The following is a 21,758-nucleotide window of genomic DNA, read 5'->3' as shown; positions in this document are numbered from 1 at the left end:
GGAGCTTCTGAGGAGGCGCGGGCCGTCGCAGGCTGTGGTGCTGCAGTGCGCCGTCCGGAGCCCCTGGACGAGGCCCAGGGAGCCGCTCGCCCAGACCCCGCCGCCCGATGTCCTCAAGATGGAGGCAGGGGGGAGGGCGGCGTGAAGAAAGCGGCGCTGTGGGCGCGGGGGCCAGGGCGCGGGCGCTCCGGGCGGAGGCGGTGGCGGGATGGGGCTGCTGCTCATGATCCTGGCGTCGGCCGTGCTGGGCTCCTTCCTCACGCTGCTCACCCAGTTCCTGCTGCTTTACCGCAAACAGCCCGAGCCGCCGCCGGACGAGGCCGCCCGCGCGGCCGACGGCTTCCGCTACATCAAGCCGGTGCCGGACCTGGCCCTGAGAGAGTACCTTTATGGCGGCGGCGGGGCTGAGGAGCCCTCCGGCGGGCCACCCGAGGGCGGCACGACTCCGGCCCCCGAGACCCCCGCCCCGCCGACGCGGGAGACCTGCTACTTCCTCAACGCCACCATCCTGTTCCTGTTCCGGGAGCTGCGGGACACCGCGCTGGCCCGCCGCTGGGTCACCAAGAAGATCAAGGTGGAGTTCGAGGAGCTGCTGCAGACCAAGACGGCCGGACGCCTGCTGGAGGGGCTGAGCCTGCGGGACGTGTTCCTGGGCGAGACCGTGCCCTTCATCAAGACCATCCGGCTCGTCCGGCCCGTGGTGCCCTCGGCCACCGGGGAGCCCGACGTTCCTGAGGGGGAGGCGCTGCCCGCCACCTCCCCCGAGGAGCTGGCCTTCGAGGCGGAGGTGGAGTACAGCGGGGGCTTCCACCTGGCCATCGACGTGGACTTGGTCTTCGGCAAGTCCGCCTACCTGTTCGTCAAGCTGTCCCGGGTGGTGGGGAGGCTGCGCTTCGTCCTCACCCGCGTGCCCTTCACCCACTGGTTCTTCTCCTTCGTGGAGGACCCGCTGATCGACTTCGAGGTGCGCTCCCAGTTCGAAGGGCGGCCCATGCCCCAGCTCACCTCCATCATCGTCAACCAGCTCAAGAAGGTCATCAAGCGCAAGCACACCCTCCCGAGTTACAAGATCAGGTGAGAGGGGCCGTGGGGGGAAGGGTCGCCCGGGCGCGGGGGCCTGGCTGCTGGGACCCCGGGCCCGGAGGCACGCTGCCGCCTGCGTGGGTGGGAAGGGCCACGACCGAATCCCAGTCCCTGCTCTCCAGGGCTCTTCCCAGCCCTGGACAGGGCCCTAGATAAAGGCAGGTAGTGCCTACGTTCTTTGCTTCCGAGGGGCCTTAATGGGAGCTGGAAACCTCTTCGTGTGTTCTTGGGCATCCAAGGTGCTGACAGCATGGGTCGAAGCAGCATATTGCAGATGGAAGGGAAGTCCACCCTCCGCCCCGGGGCGGCTGTGGGACTGTTGAGAAACTCCTCCTATCCGTGGTTGCTGCATTGAGGGCAGCTTTGCAGCATCACCTTGGCCCCGTTGAGACATTGTTCCTGGACGCAAAGTACAGGCGTGAAGAGCGTGCTGGTAGCCCAGGGCTGTTGTCGGTCGCAACTGCAGGCCCGTTTCGCCGTGCTGCTTCGGCAACTTTCCGGGTAGAGGGAGTGTCTTGGGAAGGAATACTCTTCCGCTGCAGACTGGAAACGAGTGGGGAGCCTGTGCGTGTGGTAGTTCTGTGTACATTCTGTGTTAATGTCGCCTGCCCTTTGGGGGTAGGTTCTGTAGCACAGACCCAGACTGCCTCTCACGTTTCAGCTCTTGCTGCCTCTGAGTTCCTCCCACAGTACCCGGAATGGCCCTGCAGATAGTATTTGAAAGATTGGTAGTGATTTTACCTGTTTTAAGGCCTCTCTCTATCCGGCGGTTTGATTTTCTCTAGTATACTATTTTGATTAATGTACAAGGGTTTGGGGTTTTGTTTTTTTTTTTAATATCATAGACGTGGAAGGGGAAAGGAAGTTTTGTAGGACTAGAGGCTTCATCCACTTTGGTCTGGGAAGGCTTGTCGGTGTTGAAAGGGTCATGTATGGCTATTTCTTCCAAAACAGATGAATTTTTAATTTTGCTTTCTGTCCTCCTTTAATTTTGTGTTCATTAAAATGTTTGACCCCTGTAGATTTTGTTCTTTACTATAAAAATATGTCAGTCTGGTATTTGCCTTACCTCGTTTCCTTTAGTGGAAGTTACATGTTTCTAGATCGCTGATTTTCTACCACAGTTTCAAGCATCAGTGACCCAAAGAATTCAGGAATATTTGATGGTTGGGTTTGGGATGGAGTATTGACTTGTGTTCTGTGGCAGATTTACCTTAGTAATTGTGTTTTGTTTACGCTAATAGCACAGAGTGACAGCTTAAAACCGTCAGGTGGCAGGAGAAATTTATAATGGAAATATTTCCAGAGATTTGCAGAGGATGGTGAACTGGTCATCCACTGTTTGATTTCCTGTTCTGTGAAGTAGAACATAACTTGATGAAACCTACTCTTTCAGCTCTGGAATATAAGTGACTAAATTATAAATGAGTTCTAGTGTTTAAGCAGTGAGGTGTTTATAGCAGTGTGTGGCTAAGAAAGTCATGAGAGAAAGTTGTTACGGATTTTGATAATTCTATCACAATTTCAATTCTGATGTTTTCTGGGTAACTTGCAGGTGATAAAACTTGACTAAGTTATTATTTGGGGGTTATTTGCAGGATAGCCAGTGGTAGTGAGGGTACATGTCATTTTGAGGTGGTTTTTTTTTTTTAATGTAGACTTGGAATTCGTTAAATCTGAAGGAAATTATGATTAGAAGTTATGGAGCCATTAATAGGTGTATTGCTTTGAAGGAACTTTATGAGCTGTATCATTGAATAGCATCATCATTTAAAATGTAGCAAAGTTGCTTTTATTTACTGTATCCAAAGGGGTTTTTAAACACATAGCATGCCTGTGTTTGGTTATGTATGATATTTCAACTTTTAAACCTTAAGCATTAAATGATCACCTCCAGAAGTGTACACACTTGTGCTCTTTATATTCGAAGGCATTTCAATGGTCAGTCAGTAAATACTGTACGGAACATATCACTCAATCTGTAAATATTTATTGTACACCTGCTATGTGCTTATCATTGTTCTAGGTGCTGGGGTTTCAATACTGAACAGGCTCAATCCTTATGGAGGTTGGAGTTTAGTGAGAATTGAATTAGCTCTACTTAATAAGATGTAAACTAGAATGTGGTTGATGGGGTTGAAGTAACTAGGAAGCTGATTATAGTTTAGTAAAAGAAAATGATAGAAGTGTGAGGATGAAAAGGGCTGCTTCAAGAAGTGTTGAGTTCTCTCACCTGTGTGTAGCTGTTCTGCCAGGAATATTTTAAAGTACTGTTGTCGTGGTACAGATTCAAGTTTCAGCTAAGAGAACGAATTAAAATACATTTAAGATGTATCACAGTTCTCATCATGAGAATTAAAGTAGCTATGGTTTATCCTTTTTTATAGATCAGGGGATAGTGCCCAGAGTAGTTAAATAACTTGCTTAAAATCACACAGCACACAGCTGTCAAGTTCTGATAAAGCCAAGCTGCCCTTTTTCCTTAAACTCTGCTGTGTTGTTCTTAAGGATCTTTTTTTAAGTATGTCATCAAAATAATATATGTGGGGGTAGCCTTCCAAATTAACTGAGAACTCTGAGTATGACTATAAAGCTTTTTTTTTTTTTTCTTAAAAATTTTTTTTTGGAAATTTTGAGAAACGATCCTTTTAAGGTTAAATCATAAGGTTAAATCTTTGGGTGCTGCCCCACGTAGCATTTCTTTTTTAATCCAGCAGATTTTATTTCTAAATAGAAGGTCTTGCTAGTTTATCCTTTTTAGCTATCTAATCTACTTAGAGCTAAAGCAGTAAAGAAAGTTGTATTGAGTCTTAGGATCTTTTGGCACTTGAAATTATTATAAAACAGAAATACCTCGCCAACTAACATTGTTGTCACCTCTTGCCCCTCTTCATTTGTTTTTTATTTTCATGTTGCTAAAGTAAAAGTGGCCCATCAGGACTACCCGTTCCTGATGTCTCATAAAGAGATGAGAAGGGAGCTCAAGTGATTGGTTGCTTTCTGGGGACCCAGCTGATAGACATTTACCCAACTAACACAGTTTGTAAAGCATTATAGTATTTTTTAATAAGTATACATTTTCTACATATTCTAATTCTAATTTTATTAACTTTACTAATATTCTGATTTCACCACCTCAGTGTTCATTGTTTTGATTTTTTTCCTTAAAATGTATACTTTAAAATAGTAAAAGCCGTAGTTTTAAAAAAATTATTATTAGTCAAAAAGTAGTCTTCAAGAGAGAAGGATTACCACCAGTGTTCTTGACTACACGGAGAATCCATCTTCAACATGAAATCTGAGTAACAGTCCTGAGGAGTTTAGGGTTTGGGAGTCAGACGTTTGAGATTCTTACTGATGCTTCTGTTCCTTGGGTATTATTGCTGTGTAGTTAGCAGTCGTTGCATACTGAAAGGCCAGATTCAGTTTGTAGGCACTATGAATTTGGCCTGCACTGTGGTTTTCTTATTTCTTAATTGCCAACATTTAAAAATGGAAAATTTTGCATGATTTGGATTTCTGGCCTTTTTTAGGAAAATTTGGAAGATCTGGTAGCACTAGGCCTGCATTTGTCCTAGCAATAATAAGATGGAGAGATGGAGTCTAGTAGCAGCTGCAGGAACCTCTTAACGTGTAGCTTGTAGTTCCCACCCACTTGCTACATTTACTGATGGTACTTGCCTGGCCTGGCAATATAAACTTGAGATGCTTACTAAATGAGGAGCGTTACTGTTGCTCTTCATCGAAAATGGGAAGAGTTAGTTAACAGCTGGATAGTAGAGGGTGATGATTTCTATCCCTCTTTAAACATTATATCTTTGAAGAGACTTTCACTGAGCAACTTTATTTTATAAAAGACATTATCATTATAATGTTGAATGTTAAAAAAATCATTCTGTTAGAAATCTTTTAAAAATCCCTTGAAACATTTTTCGTTTCTCTGCAGTACAGTGATAGTAAGTAGACAGTGGCTGCTTTTACCTTGAGTTTGGTGGACTTTTGCTTTAGTGCAAGGTTTGGGTCATTGATTAACTATATATAAGTGTTTACTTCTCTGACTCACAAATAAGGGTGAATCTACTTATTGACACCATTTGAATTTAATGAATGAGTATGGAACAAATATTTGGGGGAAACTTCACTTTTCAGGTTTACGGAGTGTCTTCTGAACATGACTGTTTTGTCATAACTGTTTTGTTCTTTTACTCTTGAAAATATTCCAATATGTATTTGTAGAAAACTTTCACATATTCTTAGTGACTGGAGATTGAGGAGGCGAGGACAGGACTGTATTTAGTTAGACAGGGTCTTTTAGCATCTTTATCTACATCTTCTCTAAATATACCATTAATTTCAGAGAACTAAATTAGGCTTGGTCTGGAAAGCCTCATACTCTATAATGTGGCTTGTAATTGTGTTATTTCTTCCTTGGTCTTCTGAGATGAGGAAGAAAAATATTTATTCTTAATGTTAATTATAACATTTTAAATTTTACTGATTATTTGAGGTAAAGACAGTAATCGATGTCTTCTTAAAAACTTTCAAAGTAAATTCGCTGAAACCTGACAAAATCATTTGTAAAGTTAAGTATAATGTGCTGTGTTTATTCACTTACGCTTTCATACTTTTCTTTCTATATATAGACAACTTCTAAAAGGTATCTTTGCTTAGGCTGGAAAATACTTTAAAATAGCGGCTAAAATTCCTTAGTGATTATAGGAATCATAGTTTTACTTACTAATGTTAGTAGGAAATATAACTCACTTTTGATACTTTGGGAGAGTAGAGACAAGGACGTTGGGGTATCACGCTAGCTGTTCTGGAGTAATGATGTAATGTGTTTGCTAATTTTTTATCTGTTATGCTTTTTCTTGTACTCCTGCTCAGATGAGTATCTCTATATAAATGGAATTGTAAGATCATTATCTTAGATAGTTGTCATTTTGAAAATAGACACTTATTTTCAGTAACTATTTTTCCTGAAGACTACCGTACCTCCTGGTGTGTGAGTACGGTGATTAAAAAATGGTTAAAACAGAGTTCATGCTTTCAAGCTGGTTAGTCTTCCAGGGGAAAACAATGAACAATTAAAGCTCATTATAATGACATTTGGATACATTTAAGACCTTCAGTTTTGTGAGAAACAGAGGAGAGATCAGTGTCTCTGCTAGGCAAATACTTGATTACTTTGTGTTGTATAATAGTTTGTGACCTTAGGTTCCTTGGTACACCTAAGTATGCTCCAGTTTAGTGTTGGTTTTAATAACTTCTTGCAAGTTGGGTTTTCTTAAGCTGTTTTGAATTACTATGATTTAGGCATTTAAAACACTTCAGATGGAAAATAATATATTGAACATTAAATCTTTGCTCTAGAAATTTGATTTACATATTGAAAGGAGAAGAGTAATTATGAGGGAACTGTTGGATTCTAATCAGTGGGGTACAGGTCTGTTGGCTTCTGGGAAAGCCCCACTTTGTTACTAGAAGTAGTAGCCAAAGCAGATCATTATAAAGTACATTGCATTGGAGGAGCATGCCTGACCAAAAACTTAATATTGACTTATAAATATTACTAATTTATCATATGAGATAGAGGCACAGGTAATAAAATCAGTTTGCTAACTATATGCCAGGCAATGTGTGTGCAGTTCCATACACTTGCTATCTCTCTTAATAGTTAAAGGAACTGTGTAGGAGGGTCAGTATCTCATTTTTACAAAGATGTGGAAACTTGAGACTTTGAGGGGGTTGTGACTTTCTCAAAGTCCTTTTAAAAAAAGTCCTGGACTCCCAAAGCCATGCTGTATTACTTCTGCAGAGATGTATCAATGGTTACTCTGAATAAACCAGGAGTTTGCAAACAAGCTGGTGTTAGGCCCACAAATTAAGAATGGCTTTTACATTTTTTTAACTTTACATTTAAAGTTGTTCCAAAAAAAAGAGAGAAGAAGAAGAAGAATGTGCAACAGACCGTATGCACCCACAGATTCTAAAATATTTCCTGTCTGGCCCTTTATAAAAAATGATTTGCTAATTCCTGCTCTAAAACCTTAAAGAGAAAACCCTAAAAAACAAAAAACTATGTTAAGTGCGTACAAAAAAGGAACGTGTATGCATATATTTTGAAAGGTACTTTTAAACCTTTTTTGAGGGTCCTTTTTGGAAAGCTAATGAAAACTGTGGATATTCTCTGCAGAAAAATGCATAAACAATTTAATTTCATGGAATTTTTAGTCCCCTGGAAACCTGTCTGGGGTCCTTAACTCCCTGTTGCATAGTAAACACAGACAGAAGGATACAACTTTCCATAAATATAACTAAAACTAACCTGCTAAAACAAATATTAAGCACTTAATACTTTTGCTGTCCTTCTTGTGTGCCTTCAATGGCTCCAGCATTTCTTTTCTTTTTTTTTTAAAATTTATTTATTTATTTATTTATTTATTTATTTATTTATTTATGGCTGTGTTGAGTCCTCCTTGCTGCACACAGGCTTTCTCTAGTTGCGGCGAGCGGGGGCTAATCTTCGTAACGGTGCGCAGGCTTTTCATTGCGGTGGCTTCTCTTGTTGTGCAGCACGGGCTCTAGAGCGCAGGCTCAGTAGTTGTGGCGCACGGGCTTAGTTGCTCCGCAGCATGTGGGATCTTCCCCACCCAGGGCTCGAACCTGTGTACCCTGCATTGGCATGCAGATTCTTAATCACTATGCCACCAGGGAAGCCCCAGGTCAGGCATTTCTAAAAAACCTCTCACTATCCAAGAAAGTATAACCTGTCTCTTTTTTTTTTCTCTTAGTAAGATTCCCTATAGCAGGCTGAGACTTTCTGAATCAGTTGTTCAATACGAACAAGTTAGTTAGTTTCTACCACTAAATATCTACTTTAGAAGTTAAATACTGACCCAGCATTTCTTCCCTTCACATTCTCCGTTTCCTCAGAACAGTGTCACCAGAAAACAAGTGCCGTTAAATACCTTTGTTCCTTTTTAGAGTCATAGGACCTACCAACACTTTGGGCATGGCATGAGAGCACTTCGCACTTCATTGGAAAGTCATAAAGCAACTACTGGGTCATTAGCAGAAGTTTTACAGAGTAGTTTCGAAATCTCTCTTGCCAAATTGCTAGGGCTCCCATAAAACCACATACTTACTGTATTTGTACTAGGGAAAAATGAGGTGTAAGTGTTAAATATTTACCTTCAAATGAGTAGAACTGCAGGTACTACGTAGAGACTGGCAATACCATGGAATTATTTCATTCTTTTGGTTGAAGCTATAGGGAAGTACTTAAATTGTCTATTCCAGTAGATAGAATTTTGAATTAACGTATACCTGAATTCAGCACTCTACCGTGCAAAAAGGCCTTGGACAAAAGGCCTTATCTTCTCTTAGTCTCAGTTTCCAGATTTGTAAAATGGAAATGGAAATAATATCTATCTAATTGGAGATAATAAGTGTCACATATGATACCTGCTGAATAAATGTACTCCTCTCCGTTTTAATTTCATTCCTCTGATATACCGAAGCGTTAAGTTTGAGTTGTACACCCAGCTCTATGCTCAAACACGCAAATACAAGCCTCTTACATGCTGAGGAGGTGCCTGTCTCTTCCTCTGTCCCTCCCTCTCCATCTTCCCCTCCCCATCTCTCCCTCCCTCTCCATCTCCCCATCCTTTTCTCCTTAATAATAAAGTGGGGAGTATAATATAAATGTGACCCTGAAAATTGGTTTGTAGGTATAACATAGACATTTCTCCAGGCACTATGCATTGGTCTAAGTTATTTACTGATTTACTCCACTTTGGGCCATACCTTATTTTCTGTAACTCTTATTTTCTATAACTCTTCCTCGCACTTACTCTTTTCTGGCTTCCTGGGTGTTTCACACTCCAAGCTTGCACCCATCACAAGGCCTTTGCTAGTCCTTCTCCAAAAATGTTTTTCCCACAGATAGCCAAAGAGCTCACCCTTTCACTTTTCAGTTCCTTGCTTCCGTATCACTTTTTGACTATCCTATATAAAAAAGTACACTAGCCTGTTAAACGCAGAATTTTTTTTTTGCACAAACTTTTTACTGACACAGTGTGTGTGTGTATATTTCTGTGTGTATATACAGAAACTGCCCAAATCGTAAGTATACAGTTAATAAATTTTCACAAAATGAACTCAGCCTTGTAACTGAAGTCCTGGTATTTAGAAGTTAGTCTGTCTAAAGAATACCTGTTAATTGAATTTCTTTAAATAGAATCTATAGAACATATTAACCTTTTTTTTAATGGTTGAAGGTTGTCGTTATAAACACAGACTGATGATATATAACCCAGTTCTGATTGTAGAATCAGTATTGAAGAGGAATGCCTTCTCCCCTGCACACACACAGGCACACACACACAGGCACGCATACGCACATGCACTCGAATGATGCTGACTGAGGTTTCCAACAGTTCACAGTGCTGACTTCAAGGTCTGTCAGGCACCTTACTGACACCATCTCTCCTCCTCTCATTCCCACACACAAACAAAGACAAAACACAAATGTGTTTGCAACCTTCTCTGACACTCCAGAAGCCTTGGATTTTAATTTCACATTCTTAGGAAAGGTCCAATATTGATAAACTGCAGATTATCATCGTTCCCTTGGACTGATATTGAATAACAATAAAACTTACTTTCACTGGTTTGGTGCATAATTACCAGTTTTCCTGAAACCAGCAGAATGCTTTAGAACATGTATTTCTTCTCTAATCAGCACATTGGGTCTTTATGCCCATAAATTCTTCATGTATTGTAGGGAGAATGGAGCTGATGATATGGTAGGTGGATTACTGGAATGTCCATGCTCTGATTTGCATAACTTTGATAAAAAAAAAAAAAAAAACTACACAATTTCCCACTCCCCAGCATAATTCTTCGTGATATGTACTTACAACAAAAATGCTGATTAGCAAGCATAGTAAAGATGTTTTAGTTGAGTTTATTCTTTTGTATTAAGTACCTGTTATGTGTACTTGTTTCATTGGTAAGGTATGTGCCAGTTGAATAGGTATTTGTAACCTAAGTATGTTTAGAAATGGTGTTTCTGCCAGGATCAACTCCATATCCTCCTATATAATCTGCAATTATAAGTGACTGTTGTTTTCTTTGCTGTAAAATCTTAAGTAGCAATAATGGGGGAGATATTTCTGTTTAGTAGCTGGCTATAAGAATCTCTGTTTTGAAAAATGACTGTGTTGTTTTCTTAGTACAGCTATTTCATGCAGACATCAGTATCTACTAAATAGTGCATCTGCTGTGGTGTGCACACTCATTGTTCTTTTCACACAATAGCTTTTCATGCATATTAGATTATACTCATACTTATTACTAAGGATGAATGTGGTTGCTGACTACACAGTCTTGCTACCTTAGTTATTTGGTCAAGCAAGTAAATAATTCAAAGCTTTTATTTCTGTGAAACTTGCTGAGGCTGAAGTTAAGAGCCATTCTTCCATAGCTAATTTCATTGTGATAATTATTTTTATAATACACTGAAAATTTTATTTTGTTCTCACTGTTATTAAGTACAATACTATTTTTGGAAAGTTTACAAAGATTATGCCTCATCTATTTTAATATTTGGAAAGGTTATTAGTTCTCAGTATTTAACTTTGGATTTTAATCAGAACTAGAATTGCAGACTCTTGACATGGGAAGAATTTAAGTAAACGTTTGTAGCAAAATATGATTCCTTTTGTTTACTGTTGCTGGAGTGGTAGATAGCACAGATTGAATTTAGTTCAGCTATTTTGAAATTAGTGAAGTGTAAGGAGAAAATTCATGACCATCTTAGTCTGTAGTAAAGCCCATGAATACAATTTATCTAAATTATAAGCCATTTTGGGGGTAAATTGCTTACTTAAAATATTTGAGTAAATTATTCAAACTATTTGAATTTTTTAGTACTATAGAGTTAGGATTTGGATTCATTCTGAGATTCATGCCAGTCAACAAGCATTTTAGACCAGAATCTGTGGTAATAATTGTTGGAGCCTCTGTGCTCTTAAGGTTTTTCTTGAAAGTAACTCAGCCTCTTGCCCTGAAATAGTAGGATTATATGATGAGGAACATCTGTTTACAATGGATTTCTTTATTTAGTGTATAGTTGGGTAAGTCATGTAACTTGTAATTTTTGATACTGAATGAAACAAAAATCTAAAGTTTTTAAAGTTCTTAGAGAAAAGAATGAGGTGGCATTATTATTCACTTCTCTGTCATTTCTGCATAGGTGTAATGTAGGAATTTCTCCTAAATGTGCAGGTACAAATCATCTTTAATATATTTTCATATAATAAGTTCTGACTTTAGTTAGGTGATTGGTTATGAACTAAGTGTAGCATAGATATGGATAATATTAAAAATCATTTATAGTTCAGAAAATGCTTTGCTACTTTTATTTGGATAGAGAAAATTGAGGGGAAAGCTGGACATTTATAACCTTAAAGTATTAACTTTTGCCTCATTTGTCTTGTTCAGATCTTTTGCTGTTTCTTACTTCATATCTAGAATGGAGTTTTTGTCTGTTCAATACTAAGACAGACCTCTGTGTTACATACTTCATCTTTCTTATCTTTACATAGTAGGGAGGTGATAATTTTGGCATAAGATGTTTTCTTTTCCCCCCTCCACTAGATTTCAGAAGAGATTCAGTTTACTCAGTAAATGTTTGATACCATCTTTGTCCAGGGCACAGTGCACTGCAAAGAGAATTAGTGCAGTGAAGGAATAAATAAAACAGTCCTTCCTTCCTTCAAGATTTTTTTTTAATCTAGTGTGAGAAACAATGTACTTAAAGTAAAATAATGAGTTACAACTTGGAATTTAAGAAGATTTGCCATGACTAAGAGTTGTTACTAATGGTTTTCAAAGTATGGTTTGAGGACCCCTTTGGACTTTGAGAGCCTTACAGGGCAGTCTACCAAGTCAAAACTATTCTCATTATAATACAAACATGTTATTCACCTTTTTCACTCTCATTCTCTCATAAGTGTACAGTGGAGTTTTCCAGGAGTTTCCTGATATGCGATGACATCATCACCCTGAGGGCTAATGGAATGTGAGCTTTTGTAGTCTTATGTTTAAAAGTATTATTTCTAGTTTCTAATGTGGCAAATATGAATTCATATAACCCATATAAACAACAGCTTTTTGGAGTCCTTAATAATTTTTAAAAATATATAGGGGCCCTGTGAACAGAATATTTGAGAACTGCTGGTCTAACCTGAAGTTTATTTATTTTTTGCCATATGTAAAGGAGATAGCCCTATTGCTCACTTTCTGAGTCAGCTTTAATGAATATTAAATACATACATTATTTTTTGTTGCTTTATAGTATTGCTTGTACATCTTGGTGTTGTAAGGAGCACAGGCTGGGTGGATGTGTTGCAGTTTTGACTGTACCATTTGCTATGTGATCACAGAAGGCTATTACTTGAACTTCCTCATCCTTAGTTTTTTTTTTTTATCCTTAGTTTTTTCACATGTAAAATAAGACTTATAATGCTATACATTGTTATGAGTTATGAGAATCAAGGATGTCTATGAAATTATTATGTACTTTGTAAATGTGCTAGAGTCATATAAAGTGGTAATTTTTATATTCCCTTATTCAAAGGCATGTATTGGAAAGCTGGTAGAGAGGAATAGAAGGACTTGGGATTTGAGGACAGTTCTCATTGCTCTGCCCTTTTTTTTAGCTTTGTGAAAGCTGAGAGTTTCAATTTAATTGATCATAGGCTATGGTAAGAGACCTTCACATTGTAGGTTGTGATGAACATAAAAAGATAGGCGATTTATTGGACATGGTCAAGAGAATTACTTTGGTTCCCTGAGCCACTCATCTCATTTGATACTTTATCTCTCTCCTGCATAGGAGATCAGTTAACATTGACTCATCTTTGAGTCACCAGCTATTGAGTTCTGTTATGAGGGACTTACAGCCTCTATTATCACTCTTGTTCAACGTATATATAAAACCGCTTCAGGAAATTTTGAAGCATTTTAGATCTTGATCAGTCTGTGCAGAATTAGGAGTTTAGGTAAAAGTGAACCTTTCATATTAGGTAGACGGTGTATGGATGAGCAGGTAGGAAAAGTTTCTGTGTAACAGTATTTGTTATCCTTGTTCGTTTTAGTTTCATTACCACTTAGGAGTACTTTTTTCTCCCTAGGAGTACAGAAATTAAAATCATTTTCCCAAATATGAACTTTGTCAGCCTAGTGCACACCAAGGAATTCCATAAATAGAACAATTCTGCATGGGTTTCCTTAAGGCAGTTTCTTAATATATTCAGCTTAATATAAGCCTTAGTTAAAAAGCTTAATGACACGGAGGTATAAAGGTGATACCTAAGGTAGGAAAGTGCACTGGCTATTATTAACTTGTTTCCTTGCACTTGCAAGTTTATATCCTCACAAAGGACAACTAGTATAGTGACTGAAATCATGGCCGTGGGAAATCTGAAGTCCAAGGAAGACAAACAGCTATAACCTTGAACATCATACGTGACGAATGCTGAGTCCTGATATGGTTCCTTGTGGAAGGAAAGAAGTTTGCTGTCTGACATGTCTCTAGGAGACCAGCCTTCAAATAAATAAATAGAAAGCTTGATAGGAAATATTTCTAGAGCACTTCCCTGTGCCAGAGGCTTTATGTGAACTTTCTCGTCTAATCCTTACAGTAACCCTAACATAGATGCTAGTTATTATCCTACTTTTACAGATGAAGAGACTGAGGCTCTCAAAGTTGAAATAGTTTGCCCAAGGTCTCAGAGCTAATAAGTGTTGGATCTAAAATTCAAAACCAAGCCCTAACTAAAACCTGTGTCCTTAACACTGCTTTAAACTACCATGTCACAAAGAAGCTGAGAAGTGAGGGATGCTAAGTGCTTTAAATTATTTCATGTAATTCTTATAACAGCACTGTGAGGTTGGTGTAATTATTATCCTCCTTCTGCATATGAGGAAACAGGCTTAAAGGCAAGAGTTTGCTCAGGGTCATATTGCTACGAAGCAGCAGAATGGGATCCCAAGCCAAGCTGTCTGGCTACAGAGTCTGCTCTTACCGCAGTTCTGTACTACCTGCCATATATGTTTCCTCTCTTCAGGCAACTCCCTATTTAGTTGGGAGGAGTGGGAGGTGTGGGAGAACTACAGAGAGACAGACATGTAAATGGGGTGATTAGTGGCATAACAGAAGTGTGTATAAAGTGCTTGTAGAACACAGATGGGGAAGCAGTGACTAGATGGTAGGGGGGTAGGGGTGCTGGTTAGAGAGGAGGTGGCTCTGAAGGAGAACTTGAATAGTGAAAAGGAGCTTACCATGTGGGGCTAGTTATGGGATCAGAGTGATTAGCAGGCAGACACGTCTCTCAGGAGAAATAATGTGGCTGTGTTAACCTTGCTAAGTGTGGAGGAGCTTGGTGTATGAATTGTCTTTTTAATGTAATATCAGTTGAATTGTCTATGTAAAACAGATTTGAAATTTAGGTTCATGGTTTATGAATATAGAAAATTAAGAATGTTTCGAACTATTTGTACTTTGTTTTCTTTCTAGTTACATGTAGTTTTGTATTAGTGCGCCATACTTTGCATAATAATGTGCACCATACAAGTAATGGCTAATAGAGGTTTGTGATGATATTTAAATGCAGCAGGGGAACTCATTAAAGGACCACTGAGGAGCCTCTGAAGAACGTAAATGAAGACACATTTTGAAACGATCACCACTGATTTATCTAGTTTATATATTTGGTTTAGGAGATTTGGGGGCACATTTATGTTTGTTCCTAATGTGAGAGAGTCAAGACTGTCAGACTGAAAGGCAAAAACCACACAGAACTCCCAATTACCTAATTTATATCTACTTGTTCTCCTCTCTTCCTTAGGCAGGATGTAGTGATGCTTGCATTCCTAACCCTGAAATAAGTCTGTAGTCTCTGAGTGCCTGACTTTGATTGGTCTCTCTATTCTTGAATACAGTAAACATATTTGTTGAAGGGATGAGATGACATTTGAGCTGCTTGTTAAGGGATAGTGTAGCTTTAGACGTAGGAAGATGGGATGGAAGTTCAGTGTAGGTAGGAGAAATAGCAAAGGAGCAGAATCAGGACACTGTATGATATCTTTAGGGATTCAGTAAGGAAGCCAGTTTGATGAGACTCAAGCACAGAGAAGGAAGAAAACCAGGATTCGTGTACCTGTTACATGCTGGGAATTCTACGAGGTGCTTCACATGTATGAACTCCTAAATCTTTGTAATAATCCTGTGAGGTAGCGTTTTATTAAAGAAAATAAAAGACACGGACTTTTGCTTTTGGTTAAGAAAATAGTCTTTTTTGGGGGGTGTCTGCAGCAGGGCAGAGCGCGGCGTTGGTTGCGGAGCGGAGCCGCAGGGTGGCGGCAGGAGCACGGTGGGGGGCACTGGAGCCCTTCGCCCGGGAGGACTGGGGAAGTTCACGCTGGCAGCATGGGGCGGTGATGCCGCACTGGCCTTCCGCTCCTGCCAGCTGGTTGAGAGCAGGCGGAGGAGGAGGAGGATGCACCCTCGCTGACGGCTTGCCTTCCTGGGCGGGCGTGCAGGCACCTTGCAGAACAAGGAGTAGCTTGCTGACTTTGAACGCGTGGCAAATATTTCAGAAAGCTTCAAGATCAAGGTGGAGAAAGGAACAGTTATTCTTCCAAATTTATCTGCTTCAGCTATTATTCTTATTGGGAATGGACAATGGAACGTTCTCTAGCCTTATCATGATCAAAAACCTCCTTCTGTTTCCATGAACTTAGCCAGTCACTTTGGCTTTTCACAAATGCCAACCAGTTCTGTAAAAGATGAAACCAATGACAACATCACAATATTCACCAGGATCTTGGATGGGCTCCTGGATGGCTACAACAGCAGACTGAGGCCTGGGCTCAGAGAGCGTGTCACTCAGGTGAGAACGGACATCTACGTCACCAGCTTCGGCCCAGTGTCTGACACGGAAATGGAATGCACCATAGACGTGTTTTTCTGACAAAGCTGGAAAGACGAAAGGCTTCAGTTTAAAGGTCCCATGCAGCGCCTGCCTCTCAACAACCTCCTTGCCAGCAAAATCTGGACTCCAGACACCTTCTTCCACAATGGGAAGAAGTCCATCGCCCACAACATGACCACGCCCAACAAGCTGCTGCGGCTGGAGGCTGATGGCACTCTGCTGTACACCATGCGCTTGACCATCTCAGCAGAGTGCCCAGTGCAACCTGAAGACTTCCCGATGGATGCCCATGCCTGCCCTCTGAAATTTGGCAGCTATGCATATCCTAATTCCGAAGTTGTCTATGTCTGGACCAACGGCACAACCAAGTCGGTGGTGGTGGCAGAAGACGGCTCCAGGCTGAACCAATACCACCTGATGGGGCAGACAGTGGGCACAGAGAACATCAGCACCAGCACAGGTGAATACACAATCATGACGGCTCATTTCCGTCTGAAGAGGAAGATAGGGTACTTTGTCATCCAGACCTATCTCCCCTGCATAATGACTGTGATCTTGTCGCAAGTGTCCTTTTGGCTGAACCAAGAATCAGTCCCAGCCAGGACAGTGTTTGGGTTGACCACGGTGCTGACCATGACAACCCTCAGCATCAGTGCCCGAAACTCTCTGCCCAAAGTGGCTTATGCGACGGCCATGGACTGGTTCATAGCCGTGTGCTACGCTTTTGTGTTCTCTGTGCTGATTGAGTTTGCCACCGTCAACTATTTCACAAAGAGAGGCTGGGCCTGTGACAGCAAAAAAGCCTTGGAAGCAGCCAAGATCAAGAAAAAGGAGTGTGAACTTACACTAAATAAATCAATAAATGCTTATACTACTGGGAAGATGACCCACCCCCCAAACATCGCAAAGGAGCAGACCCCCTGCAGGGACCTCAAATGCCTCTTCAGCCTCAGTAAAACCTGAAGACAAGACTTCTGAAAACAAAAAGACTTACAACAGCATCAGCAAGATCCACAAAATGTCCCGAATTATATTCCCAGTCCTGTTTGGCACTTTCAACCTAGTTTACTGGGCAACATATTTGAATAGGGAGCCAGTGATTAAAGGGGCTACCTCTCCAAAATGAGCTGCCATGCTCCCAGACTCCAAGACAGCCATACGTTCAGTGACGGGCACCAAGGAGAGGTTGAGCTTGGGAGACCCCCCTTATTTGGGCACTATCTTTCAGGAACTTTTTGCATATTTAATAATATGTACAAATAATATTGCCTTGATGTTTCTATATATAATGTCAGATGTTTCAAAGATGTCACATTGACAAATCAAGCCACTTTCCAGAAAAACAGGAGACAATGGCTCTGACACTCAGATGCTCAGTATCTTACATTGATAGTTTACAAACAGGTATATTTTTAACTGTTACAAGTGTTACCTAACAATGTTTTTTATACTTTGAATGTCATTTCATACAAATTTTCCCAGCAAGTAAATATTTTAGGAAATACTCCATGATTATTACTTGACCAACTCTCACAAGAAACAAATATCACAAAGAGCACATTTTTCATTGAAAAAGAAACTGGGGGCATTTATGTACAAAACTAATTACCTTTGATAATTCTTACTGTTCTGAAATTAAAAGTACTGCATGATCTTATGTTAAGAAATAGAATGAACAAATATTTATGCAGACATTTAATAACAGAAATATATGGTACATCAGATTAACAGATACAATGTTTCCCCAAGGAAAAATTTAACTGCTTAAAAAATATTTTTTGGGTGGGAGGTGGGAATGAAACTTACTTCTCTCCCTCCGACTCCCCCCACTAACTGAACAATGACCAAGAAAGAAAAGATCTTAAAACAAAAAGTAGTGTGATGACAGTCATGGCATTTGGCCTGAGCATCCACTGTCTGAAACATTGACCACACCTCACTGCAGCCAGTGTGTAGTGCTTCAGTGGTGAGAAATTGTAAATGAGTTATTTTCCATTTTATTTCCCTGTATGTTATTTCATGATTGACTTATTGCTCTGTTAGCTTTTATATATGAACCTTAAATGTTCATTAAAAAATAAAAAATAAAAATAAATAAATAAAGGAAAATAGTCTTTTTTAAGAAGAGGAAACACAATTTTAGAAGTCATAAAATTCTAAGTAATCGTTGAAAACCTGAACCAAGCCAGTGGGGAACACAGAAGAAAAGTAGAAGACATATTTTAGCAATATGAAGTTGGGGACATGGAGGTGGAACTGGTTGGTTGTGAGAAAGGGGGAAGTAACAGGTAACTTCAGGTTTCTTAGAGTCTATGAAATCAGTGGTGCCAGTAAAACAGGGGAGGAGGAGCAAGTTGGAAGAAAAGGTGTTCCATTTACTTTTAAGCAGAAATATATGGAATTTATAGAACCAGTGAGAGCAAATGATGTTGCTGAGGAAAATATAGAAGAGAAAGGAAACAGGAAGAGAGAACCCAAGTTGTTTTAGTATGTACAACAAACTTCTTCTAATTCTCCATTATGGGGAATTTCAAACTTACTCAAGAGTTAAGAATTCAGTGAACCCCCATTATATATGTAGCCAGACAATCATTAACTTGTGGCCACTTTTGATCATCGGTATCTTCCCATGCTCCCCTCCCTTGATTATTCTGAAACAAATCTCTAGGAGTTGGGACCATAATCTATGTTTGTATGATTCTAAATTTTGTGTTCTTTATACACCTTCCCTCCTTGACGAAGCCTCATCCAACCTCTACCTGAATATTTTTAGAGATAGAAGGCATGCAGTGCATTGAGACAGTTGTGTTCTTTTTGACTGGCTCTAATTGTTAGAAAGTTTTCCCTTTTATTGAGTTGAAAACTCCAGCAGATTTATTATTTTGGCAAGGACACAAGAACCCATGCTGAAGTTAAGAGTACATTTAGACTGCAGAATATTTTTATATTGGGTTTGTAGTAAACCCTTTTTCTCTAAAGATCACAGTGTTTGCAAACGGTTTTACTGCTGCCATGTGATGGAGATGTCACCAGCTGGCATTCAGGGTGCTTATAGAACAGTCTTGAAGAAACATCTTGGAGCAAAAACATATTTTAGATGTTAAAAAAGAGTATCTCAGATCCACATATGAGAAGAAGGCTTGGCGTCTCTTGTAGGTGTAAAATTTTAAATATGTATTTTAAAAATGTTATCAGAGTAACATATTTTTAAATTAAACATGTTTTTCTTTTAAACTTTTACTGAAGTGTAACTCACTGCTTAAAAAGTACACTAACTGTAAAAATTTAGTTCAATGAATTTTTACAAAATGAACAGAACAGCAATCAGAACAAGTAATAGAATTATTACCAGCATCCAGAAAGTCCCTCATATGCTACGCTGCCTTCCCTGCTCTGCCTAAGAGTAACTACTATCCTGACTCCTACCACCATTGCTCTGGGTGTGGGGCAGGGAGGTGCCTGTTTCTTAACTGTACATAAATTGAGCCATAGTGTTTACACATCGTTTTTCTAGCTTCTTTGACTCAGCAGTATGTTTGTGAGATTAATCCATGTTATTGTGTATTGATGTACTTTGTTTATTATATTTGCTGTGGCGTCTTCCACATGTACCTCAATTTATCCCTTCTATTGTTGATGGACAGTTGGATATTGCTGTTATGAATATTCTTATACATGTTTTTTGGTGAACATTTATGCATATTTCTATTGGATATCTAGGATTGCTGGGTCATAGGTTAAGCATCTATCCCTGTGTAGCAGATAATTGCCACACAGTTTTCAAAATAGTTATGGCACACTAGCAGTTTCACATCCTTTCAACATTTGATATTATCTGTCTTTTCATTTGAGTTAATATACATAATTTAAAAATCAAATATAACAGAAGGACTTAGAATTAAAATCAACAATTACTTCCCTAAACCCTCTACTTTCCTCCCCTAGGTCACACTCCTCAGAAGCAACCATAAGTACTATTTCTATTTTTAACAACTTTTAAGAGGCGGTGATTAATAACACAGGTTTTGAAGCCAGACTGCTTAGATTCTTTTCTTGGCTTCACTACTTACTGTGTAACCTTGAGCAAGTTATTTAACCTGTGTCTCAATTTCCTCATCTACAAAATGGAGATTAATTATAGTACCTATCTCACAGAATTGTGAGAATTAATAAATGTAATAACTTTTTTTATAAGGGGGAGATTTTTCTTTGTTTTTTTTTTTAGATGTTGTGGGTAGGAGTTTATTTATTTATTTTTGCTGTGTTGGGTCTTCGTTTCTGTGCGAGGGCTTCCCCTAGTTGTGGCAAGTGGGGACCACTCTTCATCGCGGTGCGCGGGCCTCCCACCATCGCGGCCTCTCCTGTTGCAGAGCACAAGCTCCAGACGCGCAGGCTCAGCAGTTGTGGCTCACGGGCCTAGTTGCTCTGCGGCATGTGGGATCCTCCCAGACCAGGGCTCGAACCCGTGTCCCCTGCATCGGCAGGCAGACTCTCAACCACTGCGCCACCAGGGAAGCCCAATAAATGTAATAACTTTTATTATGTGGTAAATACTCAGTAAATGTTAGCTATAGTAATTAATTATGACGTTACCTATATCTTGCTCAACAAAGTCATACAGCTGTCTTGATTCAGCGACTTTAGATATTTTCTACTGATTGACTTCCTGCTAAGATAGATGAAGATTTAGCTAAGTGATATCCTCTCTCACCTTCCCTTCTGTCTTTTCCCAATCTAGTTATGTCACTATTTTCAATTCATTCATTGAACTACATCCTTATTTATATATAATAATATTTATGTTCAGACAAATCTTCCTTGATTGAAATATTTATGTTATTGTTAGGTCTATACAATTTTTTTTATTGCAGAGCTGCCTAATATGCAAGTTTATGCTTCCTTTTCTATATTCCAGTTTCAAAATCTTTGTGCCATTAAAGCACTACGTTCCTAGAGTCAAGTTTGAATTCTTTTTTATTCTCTTACCAAGTTGCCTTAACCAAATCTTCAAGATTTAATTGAAAAATGAACCTCTTCTCATGTCTTCTGCCTCTTCTATTCATTCCCTATTTCCTGGAGATCTCCTTCTTGGAGTTCTCATCACCTTCCCCAAATTGGACTTCTCTCTTGGTTTGCCAGACCTCTGTCATCTGGGTTTGGGACATCATTGCCTTCTTGACTTGGATCCACTATTTTCTGGATCACTTTCTTCTTTCTTGCTTTAGGCCCTCATTTTGCTGGCATATATCTTCATGTAACTTTTTAATAAAGTATTCAATCTGCAGCAAGGCTCTTTGTTCTCTCTGCACCTGTTGTGTGAAGTGGGGAAATGGTTTGCAACCGTGCCTCACCATGTTATTGTGAGTGAGGATTAAGCACAGTAATATACGTGAAACCATGACCATCCTCGTCAGATAACTTCAGACCAGGTTTAGAGCATGTATTCCAGCAGAAAACAGGTCGGTAATCAAATCAGCCTCTGGAACTATGGACCAGGCTCCAGAGTTATATTTGAGTTCCTTTATGGACAAATTGTATCCCCCAAAGTGTTGAAGCCCTAACCCTCAGTGTAACTGTATTTGAGGTTATAGGACCTTTAAGGAGGTAATTTAAGTTAAATGAGGTCATAAGGATGGAGCTCTAATCCAATAGGACTGGTGTCCTTAAAAG

The 21,758-nt window shown here is 39.8% G+C and overlaps 1 protein-coding gene and 1 pseudogene across 2 annotated transcripts in view; both read left to right on the top strand.

Moving 5' to 3' along the window:
* Positions 1-208: 208 nt before the first annotated feature.
* PDZD8 (PDZ domain containing 8) overlaps positions 209-21,758 on the top strand; it is a gene marked incomplete at its 5' end in the record, with an annotated part of 84,532 nt that continues 62,982 nt past the window's right edge. Inside the window, one exon of the mRNA XM_079698083.1 lies at positions 209-1,074. Within this exon, the coding sequence (XP_079554209.1) occupies positions 209-1,074 (866 nt within the window). The remainder of the gene's footprint in view (positions 1,075-21,758) is intronic.
* Positions 15,832-17,214, top strand: LOC307048858 (gamma-aminobutyric acid receptor subunit alpha-5-like; annotated as a pseudogene). The gene has a single exon. The product of its transcript is annotated as a gamma-aminobutyric acid receptor subunit alpha-5-like (transcript).

This window comes from Hyperoodon ampullatus, assembly GCF_949752795.1.
Source record: "Hyperoodon ampullatus genome assembly, chromosome: 1".
In the NCBI taxonomy this organism is placed as follows: Eukaryota; Metazoa; Chordata; class Mammalia; order Artiodactyla; family Ziphiidae; genus Hyperoodon; species Hyperoodon ampullatus.
The sequence above is the reverse complement of the archived record's forward strand: the minus strand, read 5'-3'. Positions and strand labels throughout refer to the sequence as shown.